Source organism: Peromyscus californicus, unplaced genomic scaffold, assembly GCF_007827085.1.
Source record: "Peromyscus californicus insignis strain IS unplaced genomic scaffold, ASM782708v3 Scaffold_15__1_contigs__length_86483966, whole genome shotgun sequence".
Classification (NCBI taxonomy): Eukaryota; Metazoa; Chordata; class Mammalia; order Rodentia; family Cricetidae; genus Peromyscus; species Peromyscus californicus.
In genome coordinates, this window is record NW_026294447.1 from 24070855 (window position 1) to 24087759 (window position 16905).

Here is a 16905-nt window from a genome sequence, read left to right on the forward strand (position 1 = left end):
TTTGGTTCCCAGTGCCCACACTGTGAATCACAGCTCCAGTTCCGAAGGTCCAGATGCGCCCTTCTGACCTCCCCAGGCAGGAGGAACACGTGTACGTGGTGCCGGGGCATACATGCAGACAAGACACTCCTGCACATAAAAGTAAGCAAACAATCTTTCTTAAAAATACAAAGTCAAGGGGCTGGAGAGATGGCTCAGAGGTTAAGAGCACTGGCTGCTCTTCCAGAGGTCCTGAGTTCAATTCCCAGCAACCACATGGTGGCTCACAACCATCTGTAATGAGACTGGTTCCCTCTTCTGGTGTGTAGGGATACATGCAGACAGAACACTGTATACATAATAAATAAATAAATTTAAAAAAAAAAAAAAAAAAAAAAAAAATACAAAGTCAAACTGGAAAGAATTCAGCAAATTGATCCTCTGAGTTAAAAGAATGAAAAGGAATTCTGTCTAAGCAGTAGCCATAACTCATGAAGCCAGAAATTATTTCTCATTCTTATGTTCAAGCTGTAGCCTAGGATTAGCGATCAGAAGATATGAAAATAACATGAGTAGCAGGGAGTTGTTTTTAAAACATTTCTAATTTTCTGATATCATTTCAAATACTTGAGAGAATAGTCATTCACCTATAAACAAACTTATCTCCCCTTCTTTGTCTGCTCAATGGACTTCTCCTTCCTCACCCCGTGGGTCAATACTGGACACTTTGTATAAGGTAAGACCCTCCCAGACCTGAGAAGACTCAGTCTGGGAGATAGGTCCCAGATATCACTGTCCTGAGGACCGGTCATTTGGAGATCTTCAGATCACAGATGGAAAGCCCCCAGGGAGCAGGGATCTCCCCCATTCCCCCACGAAGATCACTGTGTGGCCTTGATTCAGCAGCAGACTGCTCTCAACTTTCACGTTCATTACTTCCACGAGGCTTGCAAGCAACGGAATATAAAACCCCAAGTTCATCCTTTTTTAACTAGACAATTCTAACAGCAGCACATCTTAGGATCTCATTCTTGGATTCCTTTCATCTCGGTTTCAAAGACGAAGCTACTGGAATCCATCTGAAGGGCAGGAAAGGAACGAAGTCCTAGATAATCTAGGACTTTATCAGCCCCTTGGTAACGTTACCATAACCACCTCTTACTGTTTCAGGTTAAGTCCTCAAAAAATCACTGGAAGCCAGGCATGGTGACACACACTTTTGGTCCTGGCACTCGGGAGGCAGAGGCAGGTGGATCTCTGTGAGTTCGAGGCCAGCCTGGGCTACCAAGTGAGTTCCAGGCTAGCCATAGCTATATAATAAGAATGCCTCAAAGTTTTTTTAAATGCACTTGAATTTCTGGTTCTTTTAGAAAGAGCTTTCACTGAGCGTTTACTGAGCCAGGATTAGACATAGGAAGATTATGGGCTGAGAAGGCCATTCTGCTTTTGGTGTTATTAGACTCTGCCATGCTGAATCCAAAAGGTGAACATGGTACATCCAGATCACAAACAAAATGGGGACAGCTCAGAGGGAGGGAGTCCTTCCAAGCTCTGTGGTAACTGAAGAAAGAAGCGGATCAGGGAAGGCTTCGGGCAACACGAACAGAGGTGAAGGGTGAGCAGGTGTGGGGCCTTCCAGTTAGTTATTCAGTGAGCATGAAAGGAAACCCGTGATCCATCTGGCTGCAACCTGCAAGTACATGGGGTGAATGTAGGGACAGTGGGAAGGAAGTCTGTCAAGTTTAAAACATGGAAGGGCTAGATGATCGGGAAAGTTTTATGAGAACTGTGTGAGTTAGAACTAAACGCAGTGCAAATCGTGAGCTTAGAAAATGAGACAGGAGACAGAAAGGCCCTTTAGGAAGTCATTTAAATCACACAGTGGAGGAACGGCTATTCTAACTGTACAGCAGTTCGCCCATGGTCTCCTCAGTCCAGCCATTCTGTTTGTGTTCTCTATGTAGATAAAGCCAAAGCTGAAAATTTGGGAGCCATATGAGGAACCAGAAACATTAAAATCATGGCATGGGTAAGAGTGAGCCGAGCATTGTGGTTCACACCTTGAATCCCAGGCAGAGGCAGGTAGCTCTCTACAAGTTCAGTGCCAGCCAGGGCTAAACAGTGAGTTCAGTGCCAACCAGAGCTAAATAGTGAGTTCAGTGCCAGCCAGGGCTAAACAGTAAGTTCAGTGCCAGCCAGGGCTAAACAGTAAGTTCAGTGCCAGCCAGGGCTAAACAGTGAGTTCAGTGCCAGCCAGGGCTAAACAGTGAGTTCAGTGCCAGCCAGGGCTAAATCATGAGTTCAGTGCCAGCCAGGGCTAAACAGTGAGTTCAGTGACAGCCAGGGCTAAATCATGAGTTCAGTGCCAGCCAGGGCTAAACAGTGAGTTCAGTGCCAGCCAGGGCTAAACAGTGAGTTCAGTGCCAGCCAGGGCTAAATCATGAGTTCAGTGCCAGCCAGGGCTAAATTGTGAGACATTGTCTCAAGCTTCCAACTCCCCAAAATTATAATATTCCTAGAACAAGATGAGAATGTTATAAAAAATTACAATCGAAAGAAAAACTCGAGATATGATATCTTATACCTGCAATCCCAGCACTTGGGAGACTCGAGCAGGAGGAGAACCAAGAGTTCAAGACCAGCCTGCGCAACATTATGAGTTCTAGACCAGTCAGGATGCAGACTGAGACCTTGTCTCAAGAATAAAGAAGGAGAAAAAGAAAAGGAGAAGAGGAAGAAAAAGGAAAGAGTTTCAAGTAATGAATAAACAAGATCGCCCAAACAAAACTAATCTAAGTATACTAGAACATAAAATAAATAGTGAGGTATTGGTCAGTATCTTATCCTAGGTGGGATAAACAGACTGTTGTGAGACAGAGCCTCACATAGCCTAGGTGGCCTAGAATTCAACAGAGGGTGACTTGAAATCCCAATCCCCCTGCCTCTACTCCCCAGTGCTGGGATTACAGGCATGCACCACTTCACCTGGAAATAGATTTTTTTTAACTATCCTTTTTTGTTCCTTTTGTGCTTTGGGGTGTGTGTGTGTGTGTGTGTGTGTGTGTGTGTGTGTGTGTGTGTGAGAGAGAGAGAGAGAGAGAGAGAGAGAGAGAGAGAGAGAGAGAGAGAGAAACACACACACAGAGAAACACAGAGAGAGAGAGAAACAGACAGACAGACAGAGAGACACAGAGAGAGAGACACACAGAGAGACAGAGAGAGAGAGAAACGGGCTTTATACAGCCCAGGCTTAATAGGGCCCCACAGAGGCTCCCTAGTAAGGTCTTACTCAGGTCAGAAAGTCTGAGCTTGCTTTGCCCAGCAGGGCTGCATAATGGAATGATTTGGCCAAGGGCGTGGTTACCAGGTGTTTTGAAGGGTCTATGCTTGTTGGTACTTTATACCTCGACCTTGGAAGAGGGAGGTCTTTTGCCCATCCCTCGATGATGGATAAAAGGCCCATTATGAATAAAGTCGGGGCGACTGGGTATTGACCCGGGGCCCTCCCGAAGCGATCCTGTGTCTCTGTCTTTCTTTCTCTCCATCTACGTCTATATTTCTATCTAACATTTCCTCATTCCTCACTCCTCCCCCCAAGAACCCTTGGACATGTCAGAGTCCAGCTCCGACCTGTCTGGCCTTGAACTCTGTTCTTCTGTTTGACCTCTTGATCACTGGCATTATGGACTTGTAGCACCACATCCCTTTGATTTTGATTTTCTATTTTCTTCCTCTTCATTTTGTTTTCTTTTTTCTTTTTTTCTTTTTTTTTTTTTAATGATCTCATTGTGTAGCCCAGGCCATCCTGGGACTCACTATGTAGTGTAGGTTGGCTTAGAACTGTCAATTCTCCTGCCTTAGCCTACAGAGCAGTGATTCTCAACCTGTGGATCTCCACCCCTGTGACAGTTGAACAACATTTCACAGTGGTTGCCTAAGACCATTGAAAACCACAGATATTTACATTACGATTCATAATAATAGCAAAATCAGTTATGATGTAGCAACACAATAATTTTGTGGTTGGGGTCACCACAAGATGAGGAGCTGTATTAAAGGGTCCCGTCACTAGGAAGACTGAGAACCACTGCTCTAGAGTATTTAGAACACTGGTCTATATTTCCATGCTCCACCAACCTTGAGCTTTTCTTAAGGAAGCCTGAGAGCAGGAGGGTAAAAATCAGAAGGCTCTACTTCAAACGAACAGATCCTAAGAAAGAACAGAACCTAATGGAAAAGGAGTTCTAGAATAAAACACTTCTACAACTGAAAGTCCAAAGTGAACAGGGCACCTGAGGGGCCCATTCTATGGGTTTCAAAACAATTGAGGAGCAGGAGAAATGGCTCCGTGGTTAAGAGCACCTATTCTGCGCCACGAGGACCTGAGTTTGGATCCATGTAACAATCCAGGTGTTGCTGTAAATGCCTGTTACCCCAGCTTCAAGAAGGGAAGAGGTAGGAAGATAGCCCGGGGGCTGGCTGATCAGCCGCCTGCCCAAGAAAACACAAGCCCCAGATGGAAGGAGAGACTCTGCCTCGAAAGGGGTAAACATGGGTGATGGAAGAGGACATCCTACTCCCTTCGACCTCTGCACCCTCACACTCACACAGACAAATAAAAGTTTATTTTAACGTTCCTTACCCCCCCCCAAAATTAAATACACATCACTGTAAATTTTCAGAGCAATACCAGGCGTAGTGGTATACGCCTTTAATCCTAGCACTTAGGAGGCAGAGGTAGGCAGATCTCTGTGAGGTCAGCCTGGTCTACAAAGCTAGTTCCAAGACAGTCAGGGCAACACAGAGAAACTCAGTCTCAAAAAACTACAAAATAATAATAATAATAAATAATAATAATTGCAGAACAAGGAGAATAAACAAGTGGTCCTGTCTTAGGTGAGTGGCTTCCAAATGCATTCACAGGGTCTAGGATTTGACAGTTTCTTTGGAGAGGTATGTTAGTTTCTTTTATTGTCTATTCTTTTCTTCTGTGATAAAATATTTGATAAATGCCACTTAAGGGGATAAGTGCTTATTTTCAGCTTTCAGTGTGAGCAGTCACGGCAAGGAAGGCTTGTAGTGGCAACATTAACAGCCATAGTCATGAAGGAGAGAGAGAGAAATGTTGGTGTTTGGCTAACTCTTCTCTTCCTGGTCTGGAATGCCAGCCATGGGAGATTGCAAACTAAATTCAAAGTGGGTTTTCCTTCCTCGGTCAAACCTTTCTAGAAATCCTTTCTTTCTTTTTAAGCCTACAGCACACAGTATCCCCAGGCCGTCTCCCACCCAAGTGCTAACCAGGCCTGATCTTGCTTAGCTTCCTAGAACAGATGAGATCAGGTGCATTCAGGGTGGTATGGCCATAGACTAGAAACACTTTCATAGATATACCCAGAGATGTGTTTCCATGGTGATTCTAAATCCAGCCATGTTTGCAATAAAGGTTAACTGTCACAGTTCTACCCCTTGTCAACTTGGCACATCACTTTTTTTAATTGTACTTCATTTGGGTTAGGGAGATGGTTCAGTGGGTAAGAGTGCTTGCTGTGAAAGCAAGAGGATCTGCTTTCAAAACTCCACCAACCACATTTCTTTCTTTATAGATTTATTTTATGAGTGTTTATCTACATGTATGTATGAGCACCACATACATGCCTGATACCCTGCAGAGTTCAGAAGAGGTCACTAGAGCCCCTTGAATTGGGGTTACAGATGGTTATTGTATTAGTCAGTGTTCTCTGGAGAAACAGATAGAACTGACAGAATATATATATTCTATATATGTGTGTGGGATTTTTTAGCATGGCTTACAGGTATAGATTATGGTCTGACTGTTCCAATAATAGCTGTCTCCTGATGGAAAATCCAAGAACCCAGTGGTTGTTCAGTCCTCAGGCTGGATGTCTCAGCTGGAATCCTGAAGAAGTCGGCTCTACTACCAGTGAAGGAATGGTCTTGCCAATGAGAGTGAGGGCAAGCAGGCAAAGAGAAAAAGCTTCTTTCTTCCATGTCCTTTACACAGCCTGCCACCAGAAGGTGTGGCCCAAAGTTAAGGTGGATCTTCCCACCTCAGAAGATCCAGATTTAGGGTAGGTCTTCCCACTTCAAATAATTCAATCAAGAAAAATCCCTCACAAGTGTACCCAGCTGCTTGGTTTTTAGTTAATTCTAGTGTAGTCAAGTTCACAGTCAAGAATAGCCATCACAATTATGAACCACCATATGGGTACCAGGAACTGAACCCAGGTCCTCTGCAAGAGCAACAAGTGCTCAACCAGAGTCATCTCTTCCCCCTCCCCAAACCAGATGAAAACAAAACAGAGACTGTACATACATGCCTGTAACTCCAGCATTGGAGAGTGGGACAGGTGAATCCCAAGAGCTTACAGGCTGACCAGCCTAGCTCAAACTGTCAGTTTCCAGTCCAGTAAAAGACCATGTCTTTTAAATAAGATAGACTAGTGGCTTATTTAATCCCAGCAGAAACAAATGGGTTTCTGTGAGCTCATGTCAGCCTGGTCTACATAGTGTAAACTAAAACTCCTGAAAAGAAACTATGTTTGCAGAAACTGAGTGATTCAATTTTCAGTACTGTGGAGAGAGTGAGATGTTGCAGATCCAGAGGATAATTACCTCATTTGGGGCTAGTTCTAGCCCTCTGGAGCAGCCAGTCTTTACCCATCTGTGTCAGAACTAACATCTTGTGAGTACTGGGAACCTTTTGTTATCTATTAACTTAGCAGACCAATACCAATCCAAACGCCTACAGATACTGTAAGCAAGTGTTGCAACTCTGGGGAAAAACTGCCAGGACAGCTCTGACAGCTGGAGTTGCAATGCAACAGCTCAGCTCTGGAGGGAAGGTATCCTGACTGTTCGGGAGTCAGGCTGTACCTGGAGCTGCCAGGACAGCTCTGGCCCCTGGAGCCGCAACGGGACGGCTCAGCTCTGGAGGGAAGGTATCCTGACTCTTCGGGAGTCAGGCTGTACCTGGAGTTGGGGTATGGTGGGGAATGGTCACCCTGAAGGATATAGCAATCCTGCTCCTTTGCTGGAGAGCTGCTACAGCTGATTTGCTCAGCTCCCACTTAAGGGGGCTTCTAGGCAGAGCTCTGCTTCTTCTTCAGCCCAAGATGTTGCTTCTTTTGTTTCACTAAAGAGGAAATTCCCCGCAGAAATGTAGCAATCTCCTCTGCTCCTGCAAAAAGTTGTTACTTTTTCTGCTCCGCCTTTGCTCAGTTCCCTAAGGGATGTCTCAGCAAGATTCTCTTCAGCTTCGCCTTGCTTAGCCCCCGCTAAGAGAACGTCTCTGCAAGGTTTTTTCTGCTCAGTCCCCTAAGCGAGTCTTGGCAAGAGTCTTGGCAAGGTTCTTCTCCGCACTGACAAATGAAGATCTTCACACCCAAGATTCTTTTGAGAAAGAGATTTATTTGGGAAGGAGTCGTCCAGGAGAGTGACTACCTCTGCCCGAGTGGGAAAGAACAGCCAACAGCTGAACAGGCAGGGTGGTTTATATAGGGCTTCTTGGGGGTGGAGTTTCTCCAGGGAGAAGATTTTCTGTTCAGGGACTGGTTAGTTTTTCCTGCTCAGAGACTGGTTAGTTTCATTGGTCAGGGTCAGAGATGGCCCTAATTTCAGAGCCTAACTGTGTTTCTTTCACTGGCCTTTCTTAGTTTTGGCTTTGAGGCCAGGGCATATTTCTTTCACTGCCTCTGACTCCAGGGACAAAGTGTGTTTCATACACATCACATATAAAAACAAACTTTTAAAAACTGCACCGCCTTCAAGTTTTCAGGACACAGGCAGAATTGCATCTGGTTTCTTCTCAAGAGTATAATACAAACTGCCTCTAACACAGTCCCTGATATAGTACTTGTTCCTCCTGAAACTCATGAGCTGGGCCTCCACTGTTCTATTTCTCTTAGCATTCTGTTTTGTTTTGTTTTGTTTTTTTTTTTTGGGGGGGGGGGGGTTCAAGACAGCATTTCTTTGTATAAGTCCCAGGACTCGCTCTGTAGACCAGGCTGGCCTCTAACTCACAAATCCACCTGCCTCTGCCTCCCAAGTGCTGGAATTAAACATGTGCACCACTGCCACCACCCAGCTCATTCTGGTTTTCTAAACTCCCACCAGAATGGCCCTGTCAAGCCCTGCTTACAGTATTCTAGGGCTTCTCTAGCCTGCAGCTTCCAACTCTCCCCCATTTCTCCTGCAAACTAGTTCTAAAGGCCTAAGAACCACACAGGTTTATCACAGAAAAGTCCCAGTCCCCAATTTTCTGTATTAGTTATTTTTCTCATTGTAACAAAGTATCTGACAAAAACCAATTTAAGGAAGGAAGGGTTGTTTGGCTCAGAGTCTGAGGACACAGTCCATCAGGACAGGGAAGGGTTGGTGGCGGATATGGAAGAAGATGGCTGCCACGCTGTGTCTGCAAAGAGAGAGAGGTAAGTGTGGGTGCTTAATTTGCTGTCTTTTTATTCACCCCCCAAGCCCCAGCCTACGGGATGGTGCTCCTACATTCAGGCTAGGTCCTCCCTCCTCATTTATATCATCCTGGAAGCACGCTCACAGAGACACACAGGTGTCTAGCCAGAAGTTTTCTCCGGTCCTGCAGAATCTCTCCATCCCCCGTCCCACAGCCGCTTGGTCCCAAATAAACACACAGAGGCTTATATTATTTTTAAACTATGGCCATGGCAGGCTTCTTGCTAGCTAGCTCTTATATCTTAAATTAACCCATTTCTATAAATCTATACTTTGCCTCATGGCTTACCGGTACCTCTACATCTTGTTTCTCCTGGCAGCGGCTCGCAGCATCTGCCTTGCCTCTCCTTTCTCTTCCTGTCTATCTGTTTGGATTTCCCACCTGCCTCTAAGTTGCCTTGCCATAGGCCAAACAGCTTTATTTATCAACCAATCAGAGCAACACATATTCACAGCATACAGAAAGACATACACAGCACAGGTGATTCCATTGGGACTCTAAATTCAGCCCATGTTGACAATGAAAAGCAACTACTGCAGCAGCTGACCCCAAAGAAATAGTACAAGAGATGGGGGCTGGAGAGATGGCTCAGAGGTTAAGAGCACTGATTGCTCTTCCAGAGGTCCTGAGTTCAATTCCCAGCAACCACATGGTAGCTCACAACCATCTGTAATGAGATCAGGTGCCCTCTTCTGGCCTGCAGTCATACATGCTGTATATATAATAAATAAATAAATCTTTAAAAAAAAAAAAAAAAGAAATAGTACAAGAGAAGCGGCAAGTCAGTCATGGAAGGAAATGTTTACCTGGCAGGACACCATGATCACAAAGGTAGTTTTCCCAAGACAAGTCTCATCTGTTCCATTAAATCGTGCTGAGTGCACTCTACCAACTCAGCTACATCCCAGCTGTCCCCTCACCAATTCAAAATTTCTTAATGAAGGCCTAGGGAGATGGCTCGGCAGGTAAGAGCACTTCCTGTTCTTCCAAAGGACCAGAGTTTGGTTTCCAGCACCTACATGGGGAATTGCTTGTAACTCCAGCTCTAAAGGATCCAGAGCCTTCTTCTAGACTCCTAAGGTACCTGCACTCACCTGACATCACACACACACACACACACACACACACACACACACACACACACACACAATCTTGCTTATGTGTATGGGTGTTTTGCCTGCATGTAAGTAATGGGGACTATTGGGGTCCAGCCGCTCGATAGCCCACTCTCAGGGTCTGTGAAAAAATCTACAACCAGCTGATAATCTAATCTTTAATGATATTAAATGAATCTACATGCACGAAACTCTTTAGTCCATACACTTTATTCTTCTGAGCCAGTTCTCTCTACATAGCTTCTTTTCTGCTCTCACACTTAGCTCCTTTCTTTCCTGATTCTCTTTACATCTTTCTGCTGTTCCCTCTAAGACTACCTTAATTCCTTATAAGACAAATTGCTAAATGGTCTTATTAATTAAAAACCCGGAGCCAGATATTGGGGTGAAAACAGAGATCACAGGAATAGGACAAGCCACAGCCATCCTCACCTTACCGACTCCTCAGCCTCCAAAGAGACCTACTTCCTGTAATATCCACGCCTATATGCCTTTCTGTCCCTGCCCTCTGACTTACTTACTGGGGTCCTCTTTCCACCCAGCTCTATCACTTCCGGTCTGTCTGTACAGACCTACAGACCTCTATGGTTAACTAGTGCTGGGAATTAAAGGCGTGTGCCACCATACCTGGCTCTGTTCCCAGTGTGGCCTTGAACTCAGAGATCCAGATGGATCCCTGCCTCCTGAATGCTAAGATTAATGGTGTGTGCTACCATTGCCTGACTCCTATATTTAATATAGTGGCTGGCTTTTTCCTCTGGTCCTCAGATAAGTTTTATTGGGGTGCAAATAAAATATGACAATTCCTTTATTTAATTCTGCCCCATCTTGGTCTTTCTCATCTCGTTCTTACCCACCCAGTTCTTCCCTCTTCCTCATCGTCCATCTCGTCCTTCTAGTTCTCTCTAGTCCTTCGATCCAGTTCTCCTCTAATCCAGTTCTCTTCTTATCTAGTTCTTCCCCATCTCAGTTTGTTCCTCTCCAGTTCTTACCCATCCAGTTCTTCCTTTCTCTTTTTTCTTCTCTGTCCCTGCTCTGAAAATAAAATTGCCTTTTATCCCTTTGGCCCTTATCTCTCCAAGCCGTTTTCTGGGGGTGGGAAGTGTACTCAGTCTCTAGGCAACTCCCATCACAGCTAAATGTACCTGGTAATTGTTAAAAGGAGATCTAAAACTAGAGATAAGATTTGGAAAAGGAGAAAGTTAAGCTTAATTAGCACATCTGCCAGGCCTTCTCAGATAGTCTGGATGCTTATGTCTGTTCTTAGAAATCTGTGAGGTATCTCAGATAAGATACTTTCGTCTGTCCGTCTAGGAATGGTCCTGGCTGGATGCTGTTATTGACGGTAATTACAGAAAGGCCTGAAATTAGGGATCCTGGCTGTGTTACTGCTCAGAAGGTTATCTAAATATTCCATTAGTAGAGGGGAAATTGTGCCCAATGAATGATGGAAAAGCTACAATAGCACACAAGAAATTCATCGCAGGAAACGGCTAATAATCAAAAGTCAATATCACCAAGACTCCTTGAGCGTCGGCTTGACCTCTAGAAGAGTTCTTAACTCCTCCAAGTCTAGCTTTATCATATCAGCTGAATTCCTACTTCATATATTTTTTTAGCCTGCAGCATGAAAGTATGTGTACCACATTCATGCCTGGTGTCTGTAAAGATCAGAACTGAAGTTACAGATAGTTGTGGTATAGCCCCAAAAGTAAATCCTAAAGAGAAGTGGAAGAGTGGGGAGCTGGAAAGACAGCTAAGCTAAAGACAGTTCAGAGCATGTCCTGCTTTTCCAGAGGACCAGAGTTAAGGCAGTTCACAACAGCCTGTAACTCCAGCTCCAGGGCCATTCAATGCCTTTGGTCTCCTCAGACACCTGCACAAACATGCACACATCCACACACAGGTACATACACATGATTACAAATAATAAAATTAGTCTGGTCGTGGTGGTGCCTCCAACACTCTGGAGGCAAGGGCAGATAAATCTCTGTGAGTTCAAGGCAAGCCTGGACTATGGAGCAAGTTCCAGGACACCCAGGGCTAAAAGGAGAGACCCTGTCTGAAAAACAAAAAGATTCTGAATGAGCCAGCTTCCTAGACCCCAAGCATCCCAAATGGACCTATTAGACTGGTGCAACTTTTCTTCCCCTTGAGATAGTTCTGTGCCCTGTATGGACAAACCTCTGTAAGTGTTCATCAAGGGTCTCCACTCCCACACCCTACTGTGGCTTCTCAGCTTCCACTGCCACTCTCAAGACCTATGATACAGCAAGCCCTCAGCTCTGCATCTCAAACACCATCCCTAACTCACCTGCTTCAGGCATTTGGTTCCCTATAGAGACTTTCATAGGCAGTATGTCTCTGAAACTCCTCCACTATAAAATGATTATAAAACTGTACATGAGATCTGTTCAGACCACTTACATATTAGGCTAAACTAAACCCCATTAGGGGCTATTTCTGACCACTGAACTTAAGTCATCTTTAAATGGTCACACTTCCCGGATTTCAGGTGAACTTTCAGTATAGCACAAATTGAAGACTCCTCTCACAGTGACTAAATGCTAGCATATCACAGTCCTGTGGTGGGGGTAACTTACTCCTTTGGATAAGGTTTGCAAGTGCCATTTCACCTTTCCATTCAGATAAGCTGGAAGGTTAGTGCTGTGACACACCAGTCCCAGGTCTGTCCCAGGGATGGCTGATGGATGCCATCATGGGGGCAGGGGAAGGATCATCAAATCCCAACTACCTCCCAAAGGCCCATGGATGCCACTGGGGGTGGGGGGGTGGATCATCTAACCCCAACTACTTCCCAAAGGCCCATGGATGCCATCATAGGGGCGGTCATCTAATCCTAACTCCTCCCAAAGGCCCATCTCCAAAAGCCATTACCCTATGACTTTAAGGATTAAATTCTCAACATATTAATTCTGAGAAACACCCAAACCAGCATTGCAGCTGAGTGCAGAGGTCCAAAATTTCCAATACACAGGGGAGTGGACAGGGTAGGTGCAAGCCTTGATTCCAGCTAAAAGTAAAACTGTAAGCTTAAGGGATATTTAAACATCTATGTACATATGTATGTATGTATGTATGTATATATGTATGTATGTATTTTTGAGATAGGATTTCTGTATACAGCCCTGGCTGACCTGGAACCTGCTATGTAGAGGGTAGGGGCAAGCACTGATTCCAGCTAAAAGTAAAACTATAAGCTTAAGGGATATTTAAACATGTATTTATTTATTTATTTATTTATTTATTTATTTATTTATTTATTTATTTATTTTTGAGATAGGATTTCTCTATACAGCCTGGCTGACCTGGAACCTGCTATGTAGACCAGGCTAGTCTTGAACTCATAGAGAGCTGCCTGTCTCTGTCTCCTGAGTGCTATGATTAAAGGCATGCAACATCCATGCCCAACTAATGCTTATTTTTTGATTGACACAGTAACTGTATATATCTGTGGGGTAACCTCTTTGATTTTTACATTTAGGAAGTGAGTTCCCCCAGGCCTGTGGCTAGGTTATAGCTCTGTAGTAAAGCACTTCCTGGCATGCATAAGACTCTGGGTAAAATCCCCAGTACAGGAAAAATGGAAACAAACAACCAAACTTCCCATGTCTGCATGACTGCTAAGAAACCACAGCAAACCAGTGAGCCAGTGACAGTCGAATATCAAAAATGCAAAGAAGTCACTCAAAAATTATTGACCAAAAAAAGCCTTCAGACTGGGATGTGGCAGAGGTCCCTGCTTCCTCACCATGGTCAGCCTCCCTCATTACAGCATCTTGACCGGTTCCTTCTGCTCCAGATCCCTGGTGAGGATCAAAAGCCCAGGGCAATGACCGCTCCTAGAGTGTCTAGGAGTTCAGACACTAGGAGCTCCTTAGTGTCTAGGAACTAAGAAAGCAACAAACCATGGCCAACATCTGCCATACAGACAGAAGTGTGTGTGTGTGTGTGTTCCTTTGAAACATAATAAAACACTTAACAAGTGACATTTAATAGTTTGTGTATTTCTACATCTGGAGGCAGGTGGCCTCTGGGACCAGAGACCATCTCCTGGCTAATCAATCAGGAAAAAAACAAAGTGTCACCTTCACTCCTCCTGGCTGACAACCAGCAAAGGGGAAAGGCACTTCAGTCCTGTGGCTGTAAAGATGCACACACACCCTCTGCCAATGGCCTGAGACACTAGAATGGACACTTGCCTGGCCACGTCTCCAAGAGAGAACACTACCTAACCCGGTTCCTTATCGCCTTTGTGAGCTCGTGTTGAATGCACTGCTTAACTGTGGCCAGGCTCCTGACAAGACAACGAATGTATGTTATTCTATACGCCTGAGGTCAGGTTACACAGCAACAGGGCAGCACACAATAAGCCAAGCCGAGGAAGGAACAATTAGCTGCAGTGGGATCTGTTTAAAATATTTTATGCTCCATTTAAAATGGAGGTAGAGCAGACATCTATAATCGAGGCAACAGGGAGGTAGGAGCAGGAGGATCAGGAGCTCAGGGTCATCCTCAGCTACATGGTGAGTTTAAGGGCAGCCTGGGCTACATGATGCCCTGTGAAGGTTAAGAGAGTTGAGGCAAAAGAAGGCTATAAGTGATCCTTCAAAGGATTATGGGCAGCTGCTTAACATAAAGAGAAAAGTATGTATAGTGATAAAATATGAGCAGGCTATGCTGAGAAACACTGTCATCTCGGGTACAATCACCTATAGGTCAGTTACAGCAATCATCCTGATAAAAGAACAGAAAGATATTCAAAGCTATGCATGAAAATCAGAGGGGAACACTGTAGCACAACTGTGTCCAGCCCAAATAGCCTCAGGAAATACCTGATATCTCAAGTCTTTTCTAAGTGAAAGGACATGAACAATAGTTGTTAATAGTACTTTATTTAGTGTTGTTTTTAGTAAGCATACAAAACATTTTCACATGCACACCACTCAACTTTGCTCTGACTTGCTGCTCCATTTCTGTCTGCTACCCCACCAACTTGTCAACACTCCCCCACTTTTCAGGTCCTCTGTGGGTGTGCGTGGGTGTGCGCCTGCCTGCTCGTGCATGCATGTTTAGGTCAGTCACAGGAAAACTTGAAAGTTACCCTGTCCTTCCACTGAGGGTTCCAGGGATTGAACAATCCCAGGTTGTGAGGCTTGCATGCCAAGTGCAGACTCATCTTGTCAACCCCTAAAACTCATTTCTTTATAAAGCACCCAACCTCTAGTACTTTGTTATAACAATAGAAAATGGACCAAACACTAAGAAACAAATACTCCAAAACCATTTAATTCCAGGAAGCTAATTTAATAAATAAGGAACCCCAAAGTCTTCAAAGATGCACCAAAAATGAAATGAATAATCAGTCCCGTCATTACTCATGGGAAAATTAAAAAGAAAAAAGGGAGAAGAAATAGAGGTTGATAACCATTCTTTCCATAGAGATAAATACTGTTTTAATGACTCAATGTCACTGAAAGATATGACTAGGAAAGAGGAAAATAGGAGTCCACATCTGCTTTATACAGTGCTGGGAAGTCAATTACCTGTCACACTGTTCAAGAATGGCTTGCTAAAACGTTGAAGAAATGAAAGACTTCATCTTTGTCATAGACTGCCACTTCAGTGGAACACTCTGTGCACATGACAGGGTGATAGATTTCCTCCATGTCTGTCTCCACGGGATCTTCAGGGTTAGACCTCATCTTCTTAGCACCCCACTTTTTCTTCCTGTTTTCTGGATTCTTGTATCTTAGAACCTCCTCTCTGTTGACAGAACAATTCATCACAAACATTGCTCTGTACTGAGTCTTGTAGGATTCATGCCTAGAAGGAGAATGAAAAGGAGAGTTTGGATTTAATAGTAGTCATTTTTAGATCAAATTGAGAACACCTACATGAACAGCCACCAAAATAAAGATGGGGATTAAATTTGAAAGAGTCGTTTATTTACTTATTTTTTTTTTGAGACAGACCTACAAAAGCTAACCTAGAACTCACAATCCTCCTGTCTCAACCTTTCAAATAATGAGAATGCAGGCATGCACCATCATTCCGTGGAGAAATATATTTCTTAAATGTAATGTAAGGTTGGGCACAGTGGCACATGCCTTAGATTCCAGCACTCTAAGGAGGCAGAGACAGAGGGGTTTCTGTGAGTTCATGGCCAGTCTGATCTACATAGTGAATTCTAGGACAACCAGGGCTATATAGAGACTCTGCCTCAAAAATAAATAGATAGTCAGACAGACAGACAGACTACTACATAGTGAGTTGTAGGACAACCAGGGCTACACAGAGACCCTGCCTCAAAAAAAGATAGATAGATAGATAGATAGATAGATAGATAGATAGATAGATAGATAGATAGATAGATAGTAGACAGACAGACAAATAAATAAATGGGAACATATTGCTGGGTTGGAATATAGTTCAATGGTAAAGCATACCCAAAGTCTTGAGGTTTGATCTCCAGCACTGAAAAAATTAATTTTTTTTAGACAGAGTCTCACTATGTAGCCCTGACTGGCCTGGAACTCCATATGTAAACCAAGCTGGTATCATACTCACAGAGATTTGCCTGCTTCTGCCTCCTGATTACCAAGCTCAAAGGCATGTACCACCATGCCTGGCTCCATTTGAAGCTTTTAAAATTTTATTTTCCATTGATACAAAAATACTCAACAAAATATTGGCAAACCGAATCCAAGAACACATCAAAAAAAAATTATCCATCATGACCAAGTAGGTTTCATCCCAGGGATGCAAGAATGGTTCAACATACAAAAATCTGTCTATGTAATACACCATATAAACAAACTGAAAGAAAAAAAAACCACATGATCATCTCATTAGATGCTGAAAAAGCCTTTGACAAAATCCAACAACCCTTCATGATAAAGGTCTTAGAGAGATCAGGAATACAAGGAACATTCCTAAACATAATAAAGGCAATTTATAGCAAGCCAACAGCCAACATCAAATTAAATGGAGAGAAACTCAAAGCGATTCCACTAAAATCAGGAACAAGACAAGGCTGTCCACTCTCCCCATATTTATTCAATACAGTACTTGAAGTTCTAGCCAGAGCAATAAGACAACAAAAGGAGATCAAAGGGATACAAATTGGAAAGGAAGAAGTCAAACTTACACTATTTGCAGATGATATGAGAGTATACATAAGTGACCCCAAAAATTCTACCAGGGAACTCCTACAGCTGATAAACTCCTTCAGTAAAGTGGCAGGATACAAGATCAACTCAAAAAAATCAGTAGCCCTCCTATACACAAATGATAAAAGGG

General features: G+C 43.8%; 1 protein-coding gene across 4 annotated transcripts in view; it reads right to left on the reverse strand.

Annotated features, from left to right (window-relative positions):
* Positions 1–376: 376 nt before the first annotated feature.
* The window catches only part of Eapp (E2F associated phosphoprotein), a 37109-nt gene continuing 20580 nt past the window's right edge, over positions 377–16905 (reverse strand). For 2 of the 4 annotated variants that reach the window (XM_052738521.1, XM_052738523.1), the window contains exon 6: positions 14479–15429. In XM_052738521.1, the coding sequence (XP_052594481.1) occupies positions 15162–15429 (268 nt within the window). In that variant the 3' untranslated portion in view covers positions 14479–15161. Of the gene's footprint in view, positions 8411–14478; positions 15430–16905 lie in introns of those variants that run through there. The other 2 variants (XM_052738522.1, XR_008218313.1) reach the window with 2 other exon arrangements.